This window comes from Ammospiza nelsoni, chromosome 14, assembly GCF_027579445.1.
Source record: "Ammospiza nelsoni isolate bAmmNel1 chromosome 14, bAmmNel1.pri, whole genome shotgun sequence".
In the NCBI taxonomy this organism is placed as follows: domain Eukaryota; kingdom Metazoa; phylum Chordata; class Aves; order Passeriformes; family Passerellidae; genus Ammospiza; species Ammospiza nelsoni.
The window spans coordinates 12,703,775-12,728,028 of record NC_080646.1 but is presented as its reverse complement, the minus strand read 5'-3'; the positions used below and the strand labels follow the sequence as shown (position 1 = coordinate 12,728,028).

At 35.3% G+C, this 24,254-nt stretch overlaps 1 protein-coding gene across 2 annotated transcripts in view; it reads right to left on the bottom strand.

The window, feature by feature from the left end:
- Positions 1-24,254, bottom strand: part of UNC13C (unc-13 homolog C) — a 121,442-nt gene that overhangs the window by 84,674 nt on the left and 12,514 nt on the right. The window contains exons 2-9 of one of the 2 annotated variants that reach the window (XM_059482281.1): positions 21,117-21,139; positions 20,526-20,590; positions 16,959-17,031; positions 15,709-15,714; positions 9,718-9,789; positions 4,922-5,141; positions 2,155-2,382; positions 105-246 (exon numbers count right to left, since the gene is read on the bottom strand). In XM_059482281.1, the coding sequence (XP_059338264.1) occupies positions 105-246; positions 2,155-2,382; positions 4,922-5,141; positions 9,718-9,789; positions 15,709-15,714; positions 16,959-17,031; positions 20,526-20,590; positions 21,117-21,139 (829 nt within the window). The remainder of the gene's footprint in view (positions 1-104; positions 247-2,154; positions 2,383-4,921; positions 5,142-9,717; positions 9,790-15,708; positions 15,715-16,958; positions 17,032-20,525; positions 20,591-21,116; positions 21,140-24,254) is intronic. The other variant, XM_059482279.1, reaches the window with a different exon arrangement.

Here is a 24,254-nt window from a genome sequence, read left to right as displayed (position 1 = left end):
AGACAAAACATGTTTTCATATTAAGCCAACATTTCACTTGGTAGAGTTATATGATCTAAATATAGACTAAAAAAAGCAATATCAACAGCATCTTCTCTACTTACAAGTAGAATTTTTCATCCCATACTGGATTCAAATTCCCAAAAATAGTTTTTGTTCTTCGCTTGTTTTTGCCAACTTGCACAGTAACATATGGGTCACTTGAGCCAGTTTTGTCCTTAGCCTGCAAGCCCTGAGCACAAAGAACTGCAACAAAGGAGAGAAATGTGCTTTAGCCCTCATAGCCTTTATTGCCAAGAAGTAAATGAGAATGACACCAGCAACAGGAAACAAAGGCCTCACTGTGATGGATCCTGAAGAAAAGGTTTCTGGATTTCCCAATGTCTGTAACTCTGGAGACTGACAAGGTTTGTCTAAATTACCCTTCTGGACTGTATCATATTTAAAAGTATGGTTTAATAGAGTAATAAATATAAAGATTCACTACTGAGCACCAAACAAATACTTTTCACACATAATTCAAATACTTTTATCAAACTTTGGTTTGGTCAAAATGGCAAGGAATATAATGTTGCAAAACTTGTCTTGAGTCTGATAGTTCCCTAAAGTTCCCTGCCCCCAGTAAATAAATAAATAAAAAATTCCAAAATTTCTCCAAAGAGCCAAACTAACATTTCCAAAGTAAAACCTCTAATAATATAAAAAATATATATTCCACAGTTCCCTGTGGCTTATGGAACTAAACATGAGGGACATGGTCGCCATTTGCTCTTTTAAGAGATGAACCATTACTTTTAGAATACTTTCTATGCTATCACAGAGAGGGTGACAGTTCTGAAAAATTATCATCAACTGTTTATGTATTTGGTATCCTTTCTGACAGTTAGTGTGGGTGTATAGTTAATAGATATGAATTTAGTGGCAAAAATAAATACATACAATTTGATTTTCCATCATAATTCATAAAAGTGGAAATCTCAGGAGAAAGCAGAACTCTCAAAGAGCAGCCTACCAAACCAGAGAACTGCAGCTAAAACACTTGCTCTGGCTCTTACCATTCAGCAGCAGTCGACTTTGTTATTTTGCACACATTTTTTAAGTCATCTCAGTGGTAACATTGAGTTAACGTTCTCTAATGTCAATCATCTTGGATAATGAAGCTCCCTTGGCGTGCTCAGAAAATGATTACCTAAAAATGGCACCTTGCTCAGCAGATCAGAGCTTGGTGTGGGTTCAGTCATATGTGCTGACTTTAGTGAAAGAAGTAAAATTCTGCTATTCTTTAACACATCCAATTTCTGAAAACACTCTTAGGAATAAAATAGCATATTTTGTCCTCCTCATTCACTCTAAATTCACAGGGAAAGTTTTAGAAGGCAAGGAAGTATCACTCTTCTATTTATGTACTAGAATGAAGGGACAGCCTAGTAAAAGTCTTCAAGGATTAAATTGTATGTGCATAGTGTCCTGAACACTAGACAGCCTTCAATATCCTTTAGAGGTAGAACTAAAAATAAACATATGAATTAAATATGTCCCTAGTGCTTGGTGACAGTCCCAAAATTCCACAATTATTCTTTTGAGTTTCATGCACCACCTCCATTTATGCTGAGGTTTTAGTTCAAAAACTGAAATGTCAAAGTCAGAGGACCTGGAAATCTTCATGATCAGCCAGGCTAATGCAATTGGAAGCCATCTGGAATATGTTTGGAGTGAGCAGAATTATTCAACATCAGCATCTCTAAAATGGAACACACCCTTAGTCAAGCAATGTGAAGGGATAATAAGTTTCAAAACCAATGGGATCTGGAATTGCAAGCTCAAAGGTTTTCTTAATCACTCAAAGCCTTTTTTTTTTTGTGAACTTAAACTCTTGCAGTTGGTGGCAAAAATCTCATCCTTATCACAGAAGATATTGGTAGGAGGTGGAGGAGATACATTATTTTTCCTTGTCTTCCTTCCTATAGCAGTAGAATATAAAGTGGTTTTGGCAACTTAAAACTCAACTCTTGCAGTTGGCATCCTACAAATTCCAATGTTTTTATATGCACCAAGTATGCAATTGAACACAGTCTGGCTCTACTTATAAAAAAAATCTTGCTCCTGAATTAGGACAGTAGGAAAGAAAGAGCTCTTAGAACAGAAGAAAATTACCTGTGATAGTTATTTTTGCTGACCATTTGGATGTTCCATCCAAAACACTTTGTTTTGCTGCTTTTGTATATTGTGCAAAATCTTCTTTAGAAATATTAAACATTTCCTGGATCACTTCAAACACCTCTGGTCTATTTTTCTCTCTAATCTTCATTCTTTCCTTCATAGCACTAATAATATTCTGTGTTTTGTCTTCTGCACCATGTTTGGAACTTTTCTCAGCTGCTCCTGAAATGAAAGAAAAGGTCACCATTGTTACTGAAAATTAACTTTGTTATTTTTCCTCTCTAAGGTTTCCAGTTAACTCTTGGTACAGCAGTACCTGAAGGAGATCTTCCTGTCACCTGAATAATACCTCATATATATTCTTTGTGATATCTAAAATTATCAGTTGATTTATTTTAACATGAGGGGTTAATAGTCATCTTCCATCAGTGTTATGTGTCATACATAAAATTATTTATTAAACCAATACTATTCAGTGCCAATCACTACTGTGGAAAAAGTGTGGGTTGAAATACCAGATACAAGTGATCTCAGACTGCCAAAAGGCTGAATTACATGGCTTCTTCAAGGAGTTTTCTGTGGCTACTAAATCTTGAGAAATCTTGAAATCTCCTGGTCAGAGTACCTAATATTTTTGAATACGAAAGACCAAAATTCTAGTGATTAAAGATTATCGAGACTGAAAAATTAGGAATTAGTAGAAACAGAATTATGTGCTACAATAAAACAAAACACCAGTTAAAAAATTATCTAGTGATTTTATTATAAAAGAGATGATTGCTGAGCTGTCTGGAAAACATGACAGGTCATTCTTAGAAGATGCAGGAGGGAACTTTTAAAATTTTCTCTTATTTTCTGCCCTTCCTTAAAAAGTAGAAATGCAACAACACAACTGAATGATAAACCCTGGGCACAATCTGAATGGCAATAACATATTCCTGTGAGAAACCTTGTTGATTTTTGAGAGAGTACAGATAAAACTGAAATATGTGTTAAAATACAACTTCCTTTGAGTAAATATCTTTCTCTTTATACTCATTTATTGCAACTAGTTTTACGTCCCCTATTGCTAACAACCTCCACTGCTGTCTATCAACAACTCTTTTCATGCAGTATTGATCAAACTAATTAAAACAACAGTGTAACTTACATTGTACAGAAAGTTAACAAGCTCCTTTCACCCTAGGGACTGATACAAACTCAACATGATTGAAATCAATTCTAATTTAATATTGCACCTAGTACTAGAAAGGATATCTTATTGAAGATGAGAGAGCTAATGAAAGTGCTAGTGGCTTTTTTCTAAATCTAATTGAGAACAAGTTTATATATTGACCTCAAAGATCTTGAGATGTGAATTCATTTCTACACCTGCAATGATTATATATTAAAAAAATAAATCACAGAAGTTTGAAGGTGAATACATCCTACTGATTACAAGGTGGGCAAAAGAATGACTATGATAAAAATAACTACATTTCACTTTATGACACTGCTAGCATCAGCTTTCTCAGAAATAGAGATTTAACCAATTGGTCAATTCACTTTTTCAATGGAAAACAAAGAACATGAAATTTTCAAAGTAGTATACTATGAACGCTGAACAATTAATCTGTTGCAAAAAATATGACAGGATGCTCAGAAACATTTGCATACTAATGAGAAGAGTGGGATCCCTTAGGCTTGTTAAATATTTTACCTGCAATTTGCCCTCTAGAGGTTTTGTTCTTTTAAGACTCAGTTGTTTTGGCTGGTGATATGGGCCAAGGGACAGCAGTCCAGTTTCAACCACAGCACAGAATCACAATTAAGCACAGTTAGGAAGTTTGATTTAGACATTGATCACTGATTTATTGTCCATGGGGTCAGTTGCTCTGGGAAATTTTAATTGATTCCTGAGCAGTGCAAACCTTGAGGATCCATCCTGCATGACAGCTCCTCACACAGAGAATACAGTGAAAAGAAGGAAGAACTGAGTGAAATATCTCTGTACTTTTCCTACATGTAGAAGCTCTGGAACATATCAACAGTAAACAGTGTTGAATAACTCCAGAGTATGGAAGTCCATTTCACTCCAAATCAGAAAACTTCCAGGTCTTAATTTTCTATTGCTTAGAATCTTGTATAATAATTGTGTTGTAATTTAAAAATCGTTTCAATACACCTGATATATTTTCACAGAACAATGTGCGGTGGCTGGAACCAAGCAGAGCTTTTTGCTTGCTTTGCTTTAATTCTAGTGCCAAATGGCTTACTGACTAAATTTTTTTCCCTTACACATACAGTATTTAGTATTTTGAAGATCCTACTTAGTGTTTCATATTTTTGACTACTTTATAGCACATCAATATGACTACAGTAAGTAGCAGGAATAATTTAAAAATATTTCCTTTGACATTTTTTGTGTTTTGAGTTACCTAAAACAAAGAGGGTTTATGTCAAGTAATAAATTGCTCCAGGTATTGCCATAGACAGTGGAAAGTAAATAATTCACTGATGTTAGCAAGCATTACTTTGTAAAAGCCCAGCAACATTTGACAGACTTCAAGGACAAAAGCAAAATGAGTAGGTTTTCTAACAGTAGGTTTTCTGACAGTAGGTTTTCTCTTAAGCTTCTGGCTAACTTCTCAACTGAGGAGCATCAACACACCTTCACTGATTTTGGGTGAGCTGGTCCCTCATTTCAAGGTATTGTTGAGCATACACACAAAATCAAAAGGTGTGAATTAATACAACACTTCAGCTATAATGAAATACTCACTCTGCAAGCAGTCAGCATTTAGGAGGTCTTGGCACTTCTCATGGCATTTGACACCACATTCTGTGCATCTCATGCCTTGTCTGGCTATGCCCCAAAGAAGGCCTTCACATTCATAACAGTATGTGGGAGTTGTAGCTGTCCAGATTTCAAAGTTATGAGGTGTAGTTGATGATATTGGATAGATCAAAGCTTGCAGGGTCTTCTTGAAGACATGGATTTTCTGTTGGGTAAGAAAAGAAATATTTCAGCTGTATTGTGTATCACAAGTGAACTGTTTCAAACTATATGCTATTTACACCTAAAATGTTAGAAAATATCAGAATATACATAGAAGTATAAAATAATTTGTAAAATACTGATTTACTCATTTTGCTTTACAATTTGAAAAGAACTCTGCTTGACTGTTTTGTCTGATTACACAAACAGCAGTGTTAAGTTGGAATAAAGTTATTCAATTAATACAAAGTCTTATATAAATATATTTTTATATTTTGAGGCAGAAATTAAAAAAAAAAGGCAGCATTACATTCATTGGGGCATATTAAGTAGCGACCGAACATTAATTCTGAAAATTTAAATACTTCCTATAGGGACTTAGACATATTGCACAAAATGCCTTTTGATTATATACAACACTATCCTCTAATACCAAGTGTCTATATAACCTCATCAAATAAAAGCAAGCCAATTTTAGGGTTCCATTTTATCTGTACTCCTATAATAGCATACTTACTGTTTCATTTTTAAGCATCAGCTTGCTTTTTACTATAGACAAGAATGATCCATACTCTCCAAAAACCCAAACCCATTTCTTGGACTGTTTTGGCTTAAAACCCATGACTAGCTGTACTACAAGAACAGTTATTGGTTATTTACTGATTAGTATTGTAACAACTTCAATCTCAGCTCCTTAGTGCTTAATAAGATGAAAACAAAGCAATCCCTGTAGTTTTGCACACAAGACCTTGGTTTATATGGGCACAATGCTCTGGTTTGTTTATTTGAGCTTTTTTTCAGGCACCCTGATCTTCTAGGTCCAGGCAATTTATTGGGAATAAGAAGAGCTCAGCAGCTTGTATGCAGCACTTGGCACCAAGCTTAGGTTGTTTGTGCCTTTTTTAGGGGGTGGGTGTTCACTAAATGCACATGCGACTGCCATGAATGTATTAGAAGTTCTAGATTCCCGTAGAAAGGAATAATTGTTTCGTTTAGAAAGAAGAAATTGTATTACAAAAAATATCACCATATTAACTTTTTACAATAAAATAATAATCCTATCATCAGAATATAATGATATTCTTATTTTAGAAAGAAGAAACCCTATTATAAAACATATCACAGTGGGATATTTCTGAAAGTCTGCCTGTCCTACCTTGCCCTCCTCTGGTGTAGATGTTAAGCAAGGTAGCTCTAATGCTGGCTATAAAGCTGTGGCAAGGGAATAAGATTTTGGAATTTGTGTGGTTTTTCTAATTTTTTTTAACATCACTGCCACAGCTCTGAAAATATAGGAAGAAAGGCAAACTTATTCAGTTAAACATTTGTTAGCACTCCCTTATCTTTCATATTCAGCTGTGGTAATTGTATGCCAAATGGAAGATATTAACCTGTCTAAAAATATGCTGACATATTCTTGGTTTCATGTACCTGCATCTCTACTCAAACTGTGAGATATTCTGCTAATAATAGATTGTCTGATAAAAGTCAAATATTCTTTTTGTGTGCATATCTGCACAATCTTGCACAAAGTCATCAATCAAAGGACTTTTGCTACCACAGGAAAACCAGTACCTTGTAGCCATAGGGTAGCCATTGATTAATAGGATCAAGCACTAAAAATAATAAAACCAAATATTAGGTAGCTTAGGCTGCAACAGCACTTACTGAAGCTAGTAGTTACTGCTGAAAACAATATCCATCCTGTGGAGCCTGGCCAAAGATATATGGTGAGACATTTCATGGATATCTGTTCTAAGCACAACTGAGAACCCTGAAGAACTGAAGTAAGAAAAAAACCTGATACAGCAGAAAAGACTAAAAAAAAATACTGAATTGCCCTCCAGGGTAATTCTCAGCCTATCCTAATAACTTCCCTGAAAGCAAGCAAAGGTGTGCACCAGTTTGATTTGGCAGAACCTAAGAACTGTGATAGTAATGACCACCTAACTCTGGAGAACTAATTTTTTGTATATTACTCCACTTTTGCCTTCCATGTTACAGAGACCAGAAAGGAAACTTTGAAACCACCTAAAGTGGATTTATACAGCTTGCTGAGTGAATAGTGTTTCTCAGAAACCACTGATTACACTCTCCCACTCCTGAGCTCATGTAGCCTCAGTACAAATACTGCCCTTTCACCCTGTTCAGCTTCAGTATTTTTCACATTATAAATACTTTCAGAACTTTTCCAGTAACTTTTACATTTTTCTGAAATGTCAGTAAGTAATGAAATATACCCTCAACAGGCCTTAAAATAAACCTTTGAGGGTAAATGAAGTTTTCAGCTGAAAGACACAATTTGTAGATTGGTTTTGCTGCTGAACGTGTTCTTTCCCCTGTTGTTAATAAAGCAAATTGCAAAGAAGAATTTTATTTCTCTTACTGTCTAGAGGCTTTCATTCCTATTACTCTTCTCTGTTTAAATGTTTTTGTTATGTGAATTATAGAGCATAACAACATGGCACTAATAACTTCCAATATAACTATATAACTAATAACTGGTTTGGTAACATTTAGCACTACTAATATATAGGAGGATTATTTAGTTATCTGCTGATCCTCTAAAGGGAAATTTACTTCTGTCATATTCTACCTGAATTACTTGATGATGTCATTGATGTATAATTTTCAAAATTGGGCAGCTCTTTGTTCAACAAAGCAATTAAATGGGTGCTCCACTGAAAGCATATGTCTAAGTATTACACTGTTTAAAATGTCTTTGGCTCTGTGCTTGAGAACACACAAACTCAGTGTGTCATGAGTGTGTTGTACCAAAAGGATAGCAATGACAGGTGGCAAAGCTCAAAGCCTTAACCTCAGGGTGTAATTTTTTGAGTAGGTGGAGCTTGAGTTTTAATAAAGGCATTAGTTCAAAGAATTTTCATACTGAATTTAATCAGCCAAATAACCCACACCCACCAGAATCATTAATATTCCCTCCAGAAAAAAACTTGGGGGAAGATAAAAACTAGAAAAGCCCTAATCAGAGGAATAACTTGCCCAAAGGGGAAGTTTTTTCCTTGAATTTCATTGGTGACTCCATTTCTTGATATGCATTTCACATCTTCATTTTGTGGAGAGTATCTGGAGAATTCTTTTATGCCTGAAAATGTCCTTTTTGTTTTCAAATCTTACTCTACCCACTGTAATGATGCCCTAGGTTATTAAGTTTGGCTGGCTACTTAGAGAAGTAGAAAAGTAATGCCTTTCCCTTGTTTTAAATATCTTGCAAGAGGCTCTATGGGCTGTACCCTTAGATTTGCCTGGGAAAGAGCACTCCCCGGCCCTTGGTATGTGTAATGAGGGTGGCATAGGACTGGCTTCTTTTGTTCACCTCTACTCTGAATTAACTTTTTATATTTTCTCATCAAATGAACTTTCATGTGTCTAAATTACATTTGCTGTCTGCATTCGGACTTAAATTTTTATTTCAAGATTGCTTAAGAAACAACTATTTCTGGTACACAGTTTTTCAAATGACATGGTTCAAATGGAGGACAAAGAATACAGAGGTATAAAAATACATTCAAATGAATTTTCCTTTTCCATTTCTCCTGAATCATAATTCAGTAGTTAAGATCCCATAGTTCTCCATTTTATCAACCTTTGCTGCTATTTTGAGATAGCAAAATAAAATAACTACTGCCCCTACTGGAAGAACATTTCAAACACCATCTGTTTTCCACCTCAGCAATCTATCCCTGAGCACCACCAAATCATAACTTCATTATTACCATATAAGCACAGAAAGTTCACAATAAACCAGGTAAGAATGATGGATATCAATATTTGTACTGCATGTTCCAGTTCCCAGAACACCTGTCAGTATTTTCTGTTCTCCCATTCTTCTGCTATGCACCTTGACAACAATGTAAGAAAAATCCAACTCTTCATTTTTCTTCAGAATAGGATGTATTTTAGAAAGCTACGTATGCACTAGCAATTTGAGGAACACAAAATGGGCATTTTTGTTAAAAAAAATGTCTTTTGTCAAATCTAAGTGAAATCAGTAATGGAAAACCACAGCTCATGCATTTTACTAGATATGACACCATGTTTTTTCGAAAGACTCTTGTGGTTACTTCTTGTATGAATTAAATATTTCTTCTAGAATCACATATATTATTAGCATGAGTTATTTTTTTTTTAATCAAGTATTATCCCAAGGACTGGGAAAAATGATCATAAAAATTCATCTTGCAGAGCCCTGTCATTCTAATTGCATTCACAGTGTGATGAAGATAGAAAGATGATGGAAGACTGCAGGTAAACATGGTACAATTGGACAATTTAAAGCAAAAGGCTTCCCCAGATAGCTGTTTTGTAAATCAAAGGTTTTCTTGGTTAGTCCCCTCTGACCATCATGGATGTGAGTCAGCAGAAGCAAACCTGGTCTTGCTACTGTGGATCAGGCAGCAAATTCTGCTCAAGTTCCCTGAAAGTTCCTATACAATAAATGGAATACATTCAATTTCATCCAGTTTGGAGTGTGTAACGCTGAAATAATTTTTAGAGATCTGTGAACAAAAATTTCTCTGTTACCTAAATATCTCAAACTTGTCAGTGAAAACACTTACCATTTCTTCAGTGTTTATGGAGGTCCGGATGAGCATGGCCATGGAAATACCAGATTTCCGAGCTGCAAGGGTCTGTTTAAGGCAAATGCAAAAGAGTCACCAATTATACAAGTAACAGCAGCTGTTGAATCTAATGGAAGGCAAATACTACTTGATTATACTACTGGATGTAAACAAAACTGTAGAAGATACAAAACCTTTCAGTTAATGTTTGCAGCTCACAATTTTTAGGGTTTCAGTACATAATGGAGGTACACTTCCCATCATCATTACTGTTTCTTTCAGCAGTGCCCAGCTGAATTGCCATTTCTAATACAAAACCTGTAATTCAGAGGTTTGTGACTCAGTTTTTTTAAACCACAGGCTGTCACTGTTTTTCTGCTTTGCCAACCAAATTAATGTGGTACAAGGATAGGCATCCTGCCCTAATTTGGAAGCTGACTGTGCCTGCAGCAACATGGGAGATCATTTTGCAGTAGTCTTATGGTTCAAGTTGTCAGTCTGGATAATTTTTTGTAACTCACTGAGCATTTTTAAATGGTGTGTATGTATATAAAATGCTACTTAAATAAAAAGACCTCAAGAAATCTTAAAGTGTTATTTTCCTTAAAGAAAATATTAATTCAGTGCTATGGATAGCTATACAGAGAAATACTTTGGTTATTTGAGACAGGAAAAGAGACCAGAACTCTGTGTCAATCTGTCCTCATTTGGCCACATGATGTTACTGGTATATGGAAAACTTCTGCTTCTGAAGACAATTTACTTGGTTGTAGAGATGAACTCCTTTGAGCTAGCATGGTACATACAAAGGGACTGAAAAAGAAGTAATTTTAATATACAATAAACAAAGAAATTTTATATTCTTTATTGCAATACTCCAGAAATTTAAATGGGTCCTAGAGAATTAACTAGTGAGTGTAATGACCAGACAGGACCCTGGGGGAATGAGTTCTGTGTGTTTTACAAATAATATTTCAAATCTGAACATCACTTCTGCTATCAATAATCCTTTTGACCTGACAGATAAGATTTATTTCACTGTGCACAATATCAACCATAACACTGTTATATTACTGGACTGCACCTGGAGTTTTGTTATCATTCATCCTTTCTCTTATTCTAAATCATTCCAAGTGTGTTTGTACACTTGTGCCTTATCTCTGTTCTTCTGTCATCCACTATCTGCTTTGTCATGCTTTGCTGCCCTCACAGTCTAGCAGCGTGTGGATCAATTATACCACCCACTAACCACAAGTCTGTTGTTGCCTTTGTTGTGAGGATACAGATTTTCAACTAACTGTGAAGTGGGTCTCTGTAGTCCATATTACAGAACTATCACAGCAAAAATTCAAATGATACTTTGTATGTGACATTCTTATTTTTGTGAAATGCATACTGGGCCAGAAGCAATTTAGGCTTACATCAGCAAAGGAACTGCATCATTAGTCTCTGGATGAAGAGACAATTCCAATTTTTTCCAATTATATAATTTTAAACACTGGTATATTTGAAATGGATTTCTATTTATTTATTTATAAGATTGTTCAATTTTAATATTAAATGTTCACTTTCCCTAATTCAAATTTCAATACATTTCTCTTGATGATAATTAAACTTGCAGACTGACACAGAATTATTAATCTTGTGAAACCAATTATAGGGTAAGAAATCATCCTTGGCTTAGTAGTATTTGATTCATCTCCTATTACAAAGAACCTTCCCTTTTTTTTTCTCTTTTAAACTCAGCAATTTACCAACTCTATGCCATTAATTTGCTATCAGATTCTCCAATCTGTTATTATTAAGTAAATAATTCTGTTTACTTCTCTGTGACCGTCCTTTAATTCTATTAATGTGGGAAATGCTATGGGTATGTGCCAGTGAGATTGACAGCCCAAGGAAAGATTAGTGTTCATGCTTTGTTTTTTCACATTTTTTGTATGAAACACAACGCTACAAGACCCACATATCAAAGTTAAAAATGGCAAGTGAAAATGCTTTTGGATCATTAGGAGGAAAAGAAACAATTTTCATTATCAGTAGAGTTCTGGGTTTTAAAAACAATGTACTGTAAGAGCATCAACTTTTTGATCCCTCTTGAAGCACAGGTTTTTGCTCAAAGTCTTGACAAGTAGCCATGTAGATTTACTTGCCTGCACTATGCCAGTTTATAGTTTCCATGTCCTCTACACTTAGGAAGGGATTTGACCCTTCTAGGTCTCAGTAGCATAATCCTAGCCATTCCAAGCAATAGAGCAATGTGAACGACTTGTCAGGACAGGAGCACAAAGGGCATAAGAACATTAACCTCAAATATAGGGCAATGACTGCTGCTGTGTTCTGTCCTCCAGCAATACCAAAGAACATGAGCCAGCAGAACTGCAGTTTCATGCTATCCCTGTAAGTCAATAAACAGATACTATTTCCTGTGAGAAAATAAATGGGGAAGCAATTTTGACCGTCATGTGTCCTTCAAGCCCAGTTCTCCCAAGGGGTGCCCTTGGCATCATGAAGCTTTACTATTTTCTTCTTAATCAGAAATGTGTCTAAAATTATAGCACAGTGCCCTATATAAAATAACAAAACCTAATAGGAAACAGATAATTAGGCTGTTCTCAATAAAGTGTTTGTCATGTTGGAAGACAGTGATATCTAGAAGGATTTGTGACAAACCAGTAAATTTAAAAGTCATATGGATTAAATTTACAGGGATTTTAGTGAAAAAAAACCTCACAAGGATTATTTCCATTTATGTATCACTGTCAGAACAAACTACATCTACAAGAGAAAGCCCATACAATGCTTCTATTTTAAAACAATGAAGTTGGTGATAATTCAACAGCATGAAGCACTGAACACATGGCAGCATCACTTCTTAAGTATGGAATAGAACAAGGAGGAGTGAGCAATTTGGAAAAAGAAAGGGGAAAAAGCTGGCAGATTTATCTATGGGAAACAAGGTGACAGGTTATGAACATAACAAGAAAACTTCTTCCCCTATTGCCTGTCTTTTTTCAAGCAGCAGCAAGAAAGAAAGGGAAGTGCAGCTCATCAGCTGGAGCTTCCAGCAAGTCCAAAACATCAGAACATCAAAAGAACATGGAGAGCAACAGGATCCTGCAGTGTTTCACACCTCTCCCTTAACAGGACACAGAACTTGTCAGCAGTTTATACTTGTGTACCCTCTCAAACTGATGTCCAGATAGTACCTCATGTCTTTCCTTAGGTAAAAATTTGACCTGTAGAGCATAAGGACTTTAAGTGTTGTTGAATTATGAATATATGAAAAAAATTGTCACAACCAAAATCATAGCAAAACCCCCAAACAATAAGAGATTATAAAGCAGACCATTGTCTATTTAATTTTAAATTTTTTTTGAAACTCTCTAATACAGGATTTAAAATAAATTAGTCTCCTTTATGCCCAAGGCCTTCTAGACTACCTAATAACTTGTATCTACACTGTCTAATTTATTAACTTCAAATTTGCCTTAGCAGTTTAAATAAATTAATTAATATAATTAGAAGTCGTTGTAGCAAAAACATTGAAAAATGGTAACTGTAAGTAAAAGCAAATTGGATTCAAGCTACAATTACATGTTAAATGATCAATTGTGTTGAGGGGAAAAAAAAAGAGGTCTTCTATCACAATGAAATAGGCAAACTGTGTCTTGCACAGCTGAAACAGCACAGAGGAGCATATTCAACAGAAATGTTCAACAGAACTGCAGCATTGAGCCCAGAAAGAAGATTTAGAAAAAACAACAATTCAGCTCCACTACACAATCATTACTGGACATAACTGTCATCATCTGCTTTTTCTTCATATCTGTAGCACAGACAAAAAAGCATGATCTGTCCAGCCTCAAAGATAATTATATTGTTATGATTTCCATTTAGTAGACTTAAAAAAGCCCTCACAAATATACAAATACTTATTATGCTATGGTTTATCTATTTTATGTATGAATATTTTTTTAGGAATGTAACTGAACTTGCCTATCAATGATTAAAGGAGTTAAGACTACTGATAGCAGAATTAATGGACTACTCATAGCAGAATTAATGTATAATAGTCCAGGTATTTAGCTGACAACATACAAAACTAGAGAATATGGCATATGCAATTTAAATGAATATCTTCTTTATATGAATCTTAAATTACCATATTTGAATTCCAGCCTCTATAAATGTTTTTATTCAGGAGACACTTACAGAAAAAAAATTCAGTGCATTATCATTTTAGCTGAAACAAGCAGTTGCTTCATCTGGTGTGTTCACTTTGACAGACTGCTTTACAACAGCAGCAAAGATTCACAAATTATTTTTATGTTCTTATAATCAAATAATAAAGCTAGGGAGCAATACAGTCTAGATTGATCAAAAGAAGAAACTGGCCTGATTACAGTGATTATACAGTATAAAATCACATTTAAATTGAATACAGGAATTTTATAGAATCTTCATTAACAGAAGCAAAGGCAGTAAAATAGATCTACCTTTGGCTGTGGCTGGGCAGATCATCACACCTATTTGGCCACTGAGATATAAACTTCTAAGCTCCACTATAATCATTATTTCTCTCCCTGATTCTCACCTCAACTCAAGCTCTAAAGAATCCAAAAGATAATATATTTTTTTTAAAGCAGAAGTTACAGCAATTCCATCAGCAAGTGCCCTGGACTCTTTTTCCTAGCTCTCTGTATTGTTACTGCACTTGAACCATCACTTCTCCTTGCACTCTCTCTCTCTCCTGTACCAGATATGCTCTACCAGAAGTCTAATAATGACCCACAACTGCAGCAAACAGAACTGCTCCTGCAGGTGGATTTTCACTGCCTTATCCTCTCTAATGACTGTATCTAAAATAAGCAGAGACTGACAATGCAATTGCATACAAAAACTTTTCAGTGGTTTAGGAAGTGGAGAGCATCCAAAGGAGGGCAGTGAAGGTGGTGAGGGATCTGGAGGTGAAGGTGGTGAGGGATCTGGAGGTGAAGGTGGTGAGGGGTCTGGAGGTGAAGGTGATGAGGGGTCTGGAGGTGAAGGTGGTGAGGGGTCTGGAGGTGAAGGTGGTGAGGGGTCTGGAGGTGAAGGTGGTGAGGGGTCTGGAGGTGAAGCCCTGTGAGGAGCAGCTGAGGGCCCTGGGTCTGTTCAGACTGGAGGAGATTGAAGGCAGAGCCCACTGCAGGTACAGTGAGGCGAAGAGGAGGGGCAGGCACTGATCTCTGATCCCTGGTGACAGTGACAGGACACAAAGGAATGGCCTGAAGCTGTGTCAGAGGGGTGGTTTAGGTTGGGGATCAGGGAAAGGTTCTTCCTCCAGAGGGTGGTTGGGTTCCCAGGGCAGTGGTCACAGTGTCAGCCTGATGATCCTGCGCAGGGCCAGGAGTTGGGCCTGATAATCCTTGTGGGTCTTTTTCACCTCAACATATTGCGTGTTGAAAATTGGATTTTTTAAAATGTGAATTCATGAAAACAAATGGGAGTTAGAGATATTATCTCAAGAAAACATACAGAATTTTGGTAAACATTGTATTGAGATACAATGCTGAAAGCATGAAAATAATGGAGTGAAACTGGAAGTGCAGAGGGACTAGGAAAATAAGAAAAACTAAAACTGATTAATACAAGAGAACTTAAAAGTAGGGAACACTTTGAACTTCTCTTTCTCTAGGTGCCTAAGACTTTCCAATACCACAGGGGAAGCTTCATGCTTGAGACCTAAACTTTGTGCTTGTATCATCAGGAAAGATATTTGGAATATACTGAAAACTTTTTAACATAAACTTCTTCCATCCATTTTGGTATACATGATGCAGAGGAGAACACATTCACATAAAGCATCACTTTCCTTATGATTAAATTCTTGGTTGTAAAATAATTTTAACTTTCCAATAGAAGGTCATAATAAAACACATTAATGGAATCTGTAACAGTTACTATGATCATTTCAGAGCACTTATAAATATAGAAAGAAGTACTTACCATAGCCTTAAAAATCCAGACAAGATAGGAAAGAAATTATAGAGAGTATTAATTTGTCAGATTCATTGCACAAAAAGGAAAATAAATAATATTTATTTTAGTCAGCATCAAAAGAGTCTAGCACTCCTTTCTAACAATATTATTTCTGGTTTTCTGAAACAGTCATAAGTAAGCATAAGAAAGGATCATTTACATTTATTTTGATGTCTTAATGTATTCTGAGCTATACCTTTCTGTAAGCACTTCCAACAATTAAGAACAAAGCAGAGTGCCATTTAACATGCATTAAAGAATCATAGCAGGACAATAGACTATACTCTTTAACACAACTAATAGCAAAGAAGCTGCTGTCAAAAAGATGGTTTAAATGAATGCAGGCTCTACTATGCTGTGCAGTGTAATTTTTCACCAATTTCAGAAGGAATTCTACTCTAAAATGGTTGCTGTGCTTTTTCTTTTTGACTGCTCAGGCAGTGTGGCAGATCACCACAGAGTAACTGAATACAGAAACTGAGAAAACATTGAGCAATAATAGACAAAAGCTGATCTTTTAATGACAATAATAGCAATCATTTACTTAACCTAACACCCAATCACTTCTTTGTAGTGAGAGATTGGTTTGGGAGCTCATCATCATCGGAGACTAAATATGTATTTTATTGAATTATGAATTCTATACTACCGAAAAAGAGAAATGTGAATAACACTTGAAATTCTTCGAGGCAGAGAGACTCTTCTTAATCTTGTTTAGACTGGAAGTCAGAGTAAATCCCAAAGGAACTGCCATTCTTTTCCACTGAAATTTCTTTTCTTAAATTATTCTTGTTTACAATGACTCTTAGAAATCCTGATTACCTCACCTTGTACCTTAAGTATGCATAAATCTTTAAAATATTAATAGTGAAAAGGGCTGCTTTTTAAAAGGAACTTCCTCTCTCTTTCAGTATCAAAATATATCAAGTGAAACAATATCCCAAACAACATCTTTGTGAAAATGAGTGGCTTTTTATTGAATGAAATGCGCATTATTTGATTACACCAGTAATACCTAAATATCCAGTGAGATATTCAGACTTATCTAGTACATTATAACAACTGCCTCATTGACTTTTACTGCCCTCAATCTATTCTCTCAAGACTTCTTTTTCCATAAAACAATTGTTGCAAACTGTCATTCTGATGCACAATAGTAATTACAAGAAAGACCTGCACAACTGGCAAATGAATCAACAGTTTCAGAAGTTACTCACCACATCTCGAACAATGGGAAAAGATTTCTTCCTTCGTAGGTCTGGCATGCTGTCAATTCCATACAGTCCACGACTGAAAAATAAAAAGGCAAAGAAGAAGATAAAAACATGGAGCTTATAAGACTACATCCTTAAGAACTGCTTATAGTATTTCTATTTACAGTTAAAAATCAAAATTAGCAGTTCTCAGCCAAAGGCATGTGCTCCAATTGAAAAACCAGTGCGAGTGTTCTTGGTGCTTTTTCTTCTGGCATTCACCCAAAGCAGAGTAGCTAAAAGGTTGCTTAACATCTCCTAAAACTTTTTTACCATTGAGTTAGAAATTATGAGAAAAGCTTTCCATCATAAGGTCTTGTATATCTGGTAGCTGCAGCACAACATTACATATTGAACATCATTGATGTCAATGAATATTGTTGTATTAAATTTGATACAAAGTTTAAAATATCTAGCTAAATACATAATCACATCTCAACTCCATGCAACTGTGGAAAACAGAACTTGTCACATTTTAAAATAATTCCATGGTGACCATCATTATTTTACTCTTGCCTGGTTTGAGCTTTTTAACTGAGCACAGAATTAAACCCCAGTTAGATCTCACACAGAACCTGGAAACAACAATAAAGAACAACTTGGAGTCACTTCAAAGAATAAAAGGCTGACACACCAACAGAATTTAAAAGAATACATATTGATCTGGATAAAAAATTAGCTTCATTCTCTCTGACTATTCCAAACAATTAACACAGGTATCTCCCTGAACTTTTTCCACAGAAGGTTTGGAAGATCTCCATCTACCTTGTCAGTTCTAATTTACAGACACTTGGAAATTCTCAGAGAAGCTGGGATATTGGACTTTTCAAGACTTAACATATTCCTCTGCAAGGTCCTTTGTTGGCACTGCCTCAGATACTTTTTCAGTTCTTATATTTCTGTCTCTGTGTATATAAAAACTGAGTTCACTACAAAGAGTTTTTCATCTGAAAGCCCTAAGTTTATTTACACCTGTTACAATTATTATGTGAAAAGAGATATAACTAAAATTAGTGAAGAATTTTTCAGTTCCTTCTGATCCACTCACACCATTCTCTAACAAAAGGAAAGAATTCATAGTCTGTTTATGCAATTCCTTTATATTTTCCCACAACCATTTTTCCGTGCCGGGTTGTGATACTACAATACTTTTCAATAACATAAAGATCAAAGTAGACCCAAACTGCAGCTTCCAGACATACTTACAAACCCAGCAAAAGTGTGATAGAAATAAAATAATATTTCTGAGGTTGTGAAAAGTAAATGTACAGAGACCAAGAAATAAACTCAGGGCTTTTTGCTACTCAGGAGCAGTTCCATCAGCAGCAAATAAAACTTATAGTGTACAAGGCATTCTTGTGCTCACATAGAGGCAATATCTGTAAAAGGATTTCCATCTATTATTCTGCTCTATAACATAAAAGTATGACTAAAAGAGAAGTTCTTACTAAACTCCTTTTAGTCATCATTAAGAAATAACATAGCAAGGGAAAAATTTTCATGTTAATGTAGGTTATACATTGAATTGTCTACTCTCCTCCCTACTTCCAATTATAACTCAACAATAACTTGACACAGAAGATGATGAAGTGTAATGATAATAATTTGATAAAAGTTATCATTAAAGGCACAGAAAAAATCCCTGTCATATTAACTGTTTTTTGGTGCTTCTGGAAATATTCTGCCCAACAGTCATCTATTTGAATTTGTCAGAGAATTCAAGAAAAATAAATTTGATTACCATAGAGAAAATGCCACTGAAGGAAAGGAGTAATCATCTGCATGCAGCACCATCTGTGTATCGTTAGTGAATTTCAGAATGGATTAGGCCATGTGGTAAAATTATCAGTCTCTGACTACTCATTAGGAAGCAGTAAATGAATACAAGAGCAAGTCTCTGGAAAAAGTAAAACAGTACTACCCAGGATCCATATACATGATGAGAACTCCAGCTGACCTACTTTCACTTTATAAAAATATGGAAATAATGAGCTCTAAAGTGCCTCATCTTTAAGTGAAGAAAAATAAAATGAAGATGTTATTACGTGATACTGCTATGAAAAAACCAGTTAAAGTGGTGTTTCTGCCTTTTAACAGAGAAGTTGCATGAGAAGCCCCAGAAATTCTGTCTTTGGTCTTTGCCTTTATTTTCTTGTCATGGGCTGTTCTCTCATTTCATGCAACGAAGTGAAGCTCATTGCAGACAATGGAGAGCTGCAGTCCCTGCCATGGACTTGGGGGTGCTGGTGCATGAGGTGGGGTCCCAGCATTGCGCTAGGGCAGAGTGGGAAGAGTGAGACAGAACAGAGTCAGCTGGGGTATTTTTGCATAGATAAAGCGTGGTAACAATGGTTATGAGGGAAGAAATCTCCTCCCTCACTTCAAATAGAAAAACCTTTTGGAGAGACTAAGAGGGAGAAGGAGTCAGAGCTAACTGCACTCAGTTGTGCTGGCAGTAAAAAGACTGAGGGATCCTAGAAATTAGCATTAGTTTTTGCACGAAGGAGTAGAGTGGGAAGTGTGATTAAAACAGAGCTACAAATGTCTTTGGAATGATAGCATTCTTTGCCTGAATGAGAAGTGAAATGAAAATTGCATAACTGTTTTTAAGGAGGCCTAGTAAAACAGAGGCTTGACTAAAGATACTGTGGACAGCAAAGCAAGGCAAGGACAGGTCTAAACTTTGTCAGCAAAATAAGCAAGGTTTCATCTAAAAACATGAGCTAATATTGAGCTGCTGCCAGCCATATGACGTAGTGCATAATATTAAGCAAATTAATGCCATAACTACCTTTTAGTGACACCCACCTCTGCTCAAAATAGGAATCTAAACAGGAAAAACTTCACAGTGTCAACTGGATAGAATTTCAGATATAAAAGCTGAAGATGAATGATTAATTTAATCTCATCACCTTGTCGTTGTAATAAATTGTAATTACAGTAAAAAAAGTACTTACAGAGTGCACCAGCAAGAGGATAATACCCCTTTTAATTAGGCAACTAATAAAACTGATAAATTTTACCAAAGGCTTTTATTTCTTTACCTTTCCAGATTAAATAATAAGAAAGTATTCAGAATAGGAAGGAATCCCTTGAACTGGATGCACAATAACTTCATTTGGAGACAAAAAAAAATGTACAGGTTTCTTCCATATACACTCTCAGCCACTGCAAGATCTTTTCCCTTGACTTTTTAATTTCAAGTACTAGAGAGATATTATATTGCTAGAATTGCAGTACTGTACATTTACCAGAACAAAGACAAAATTGGGCTACAGCTTTAAAGGATACTTATTTCATTTGCAAAGAGGTAAAATCTGTTACCTAACTGACCTCACCATTGGAACTGCTGTATTAATTTCTCAGAAAATAACGAATTTAAAAAAATTAAAAGGGGATGACATAATAAAACTATCTTCCTTTTAAAATAATACAATTTCTTAAAACAGAAAGCTTAGGAAAAATGCTATAATGCTGTAAGAATAATTTGCAGATACAAATAAAAAAATTATCAATTATACTTTTACTTACCCAGCAAATGCCTGGACTGCATAAAGCTTGGAAGCATCCAAGGAACCTGCACTTACCAACCGAGCCTTTAACAGAGATCAAAAAAAGTACGGTTACTTGGTTGCTTTTAGTAGGTTTTGGACACAATTTAACTGCATCAAACATGTAAGACATATGAAAATGTTTAGCAGGGTCAGCTCCAGGCCAAAGCTAGACTAACTGTTCCTTTGGGAAACATTTTGATAGCATTCAGCATTTAGTGACACACAGTGGAAGAACCCATGGGAAGGTAAGGTATTGCTTCCCAAACACCCTTGCCCTTTAAATCCTATAGAGAATGCAGGGTAGGTGATAATTAGAGGCAAAAATCAGAATCATGTTTGACAGAAGCAGACCCCTGTGTTGGCAGTTATGGTAAGCACAACAGTGAGGTTTACCCTGTATATAAATGCAACACATTTGCAATACAATCAAAGGAGAACAAAAGAGTGGAAAGCTGGGAAAAACCATGCAGATTTCACAACTAAAATGACGGAACAAAACAGGTCAAATAAGTCACAAACAAACATCAACAAAATACATGATCCCTATAGCAAATAGGTGATTTTAAACCTTTTCATCCACAGAACCGCTATCTGAAAGAGAATTGGGAAGAAGGGGAATATAGGTTAGAAAAACCAGTCTATGAAAAAAATCTCATGCTATAAAATCTGTCCGTGTTTTAATCTGTTAATGTAGACCAGAATCCAAATAACACCTGTGCTTAGCCATACAATTGGGGTGAGATCACTGTCACTACATTTTAAACAAACAAAAAGATGTTCTTGGTAGATAAGAAGACCTGCCACTTATGAAAGACAGTGTGGACAGTACACATTTCACCTACTATACCCCATCTCCATGGGATTTTTAATTTTATTGCTTTTTAATAAATGTATTTTAAATAATAATTAATATATATTTAATATATTTTCAGTGTTCAAACAAATAATGCTCTATTTTCAAGGAAAAGGCAAGTGTTTCTAAGGATATAAAGACCACACCTCCCAGCTCAACTCCTGGACTGTAACTATTCTATCACAGCTACTCATAAAATGACAGAAATTACTCCCAAGATACTAAGAGAACTACAATTGTGAAAGTATAAGTTATTTCATATATATATATATATATATATATATATATATAATTATAAATTGCTTAATGCAAGAGCACATTGTGAAAATTTACAATCAGACAGAAAATATTTGCTGACAGAAAAAACTACCCTCATTTGATTGTCTTGTCACATTTGTAATTTAGAGTACAGTGCATACATGAAACAACATTATTTTAATTGTCACCTTACTGATCTTCCCACCTCCCCAAAGGGAGTGCTCAAGGACCCTTTAAATCGTGTGGATATTCTCGAGATGTTCAGAGATATCTCAGGTTATGTACATCACAGAATAACAATTTACACCTTAAACATGTGCCACATTTAATTTTTAAACCAGTTTATATACAGGAAAAATGACATTCAAACACATAAATGCAAAATATACTGGCAACTGTAAATTGCATAGTGAAGAGTAGTGACAATCAGGGAACTAAAATGCTCTATTCTGCCACTAATTTTAGAGGCAGTTTACAGGATCAAAGCATTTGACTGACTGGATTTATGAAAATGAGCTTACTCTTTAAATATTCTATTTTTTAAAATAATTATTTGTGAAATGGATTTGTTTCACAATATCAGATAGTACTGGCTTCTCTTTCAAGCATATAAAGAATATTTGGACAACCATAAGATCTAACCTCCCCACCCCAAAATTATTATAGCACTTCATAAGCAGGGTGAAAGCAAAACCAGGAGGAAATAGGTGACTGTAAACTGGGCTGGCCATGGCAATAGGGTGGGGTGTGCTTTTCTGAGACCTAAAGAGGAGTTAAACCCAGAGGGCTGGAGCAGCATCTGGACATCAATGAGAGGAAAGTCATGACAGCACTTAGCATTTAGGGTAGGAGAGACAGAGGCATCCATTCTCCAACTTGTAAAAAAGGAAGAATCCGAAAGGCAAAGAAAAATCTGGGGACTGGGGGAAGTTTTAAGCAAAGCACTACTTGCAATTTAAGAAGCCTCACCACAGTATTTTCATGCAACCTGCACCTTCTTTTAGACTACCTCATCATAGCAAAATTGGTAATACTGACATACAAAGGCACAGAACAAATCTCAGTATTATTTATGTGGAATGCAATTCTTAAAAAGTTGGCAGATACTTTGATATCAGATGCCTAAAGAATCACACGAATTATATGTTTAATTCACTTTAAAAAATTATATTAAAAATTGTTGAGACTTGTCTTCTACATAAAATGGATTTTTTTTTTCAGAGCATGAGAGATAGATAGATATATAAAATTTTTTTTACCTGTCTTGGTTTCAGCCAACTTAATCTAATTTCACTACATTTCCTTTACTGGAACCTAATTTTACCTAAATTTAGTGAGGAGAGTGACAATCAAAATTAGGAAGGAGGAAAAGTATGTTTTTGGTTGACCTTGCTTTTCTTGGTAGTGACTACATACAAAGAAAAATGCACCCATCTAATGGTCTCTTTTCTCAATAGAAATTGCATAAAGTGGACAAGTAACGCAAATTTCCCAAAAAAGAGATCTTAAGAACATCTCTTCTTTGTAACAAATGAATGCATCTTCAGAGACAAAATTAGTTTGAAAACTTCATTGTTTACTGCTTCTTCTGAACTCACCATGAGTGAAATAATCTGAACTGTGGAAGTGTTCTTTGCATGTATGAGAGCACCAAATTGGGAAGCGTACAGAGTCACCAAGCAATTCACTTTAGTAGTCGTTAGGCTACCAGAACAGACAGCAACATTCCTTGATGTAGATAAGAAATGAACTGTGATTATGTAAGAGACCACTGAATGTATTTTCAAATCAGGGACTCAAGGCTAGACATCTCAGATTATACTGCTGAATGACAATGATTTACTTAAAAGAGCTTATCTTCATGTAACTCACTTCTGTCATCCACACAGTCAAAACAGTAACCTAAAAAGGTAATGAGTGCACCTAGGAGCAATGGAAACACCAGTTCCTATAGCTAACCCTTCTTACTTTAATTAGTTGTTTCTCCTTACATTTTAATTGAAAATCCATTACATTATGAAATACCAGTAATAGCCTTCAGATTGTGCCTTTATACCAAAGGCCAGTGTAGATAAGAGAAAGGTATTTTTTACTAGGATTATAGGAAAAATCCTTTTGCTCCTTAATTGTTGCTATTTCAGCTCAGTGCAGTCCCCATTGATATTTACAAACCTGTGTAGCAGAATGATGAAGTGCAGGGTGGTCATCTATCTACATACTACTGAAAATTATTTTTACTAATGTCAAATATTGAAGGCAAAAGGAAAGTGCGCACAAGCCCTTTTTATTTTTTAAGGCAGTCAATTACATTTAATTAGATAACTAAGCAGGAAATTAGATAAAATTAGTCTTTAAGTTTCCTTTAATAAGTTCCAATTATTAAAAAGCTGTATAATTCTCAGCATAGCCCCTAAATCTTGCCTTCTGTTGAAAATAGTTTGCACATGTGTATGGCTGGGGAATGAAGTGAGAGGGGCTTGTCATTTTTTCAGTACCCTCAAATAAGCCCCCTGGTTATTTTCTATCCACCTACCAGTTTAAATGTAGGCTAAGTGAAATTTCCAACAAGTGTTTATTAATACTGCATAATTGCTA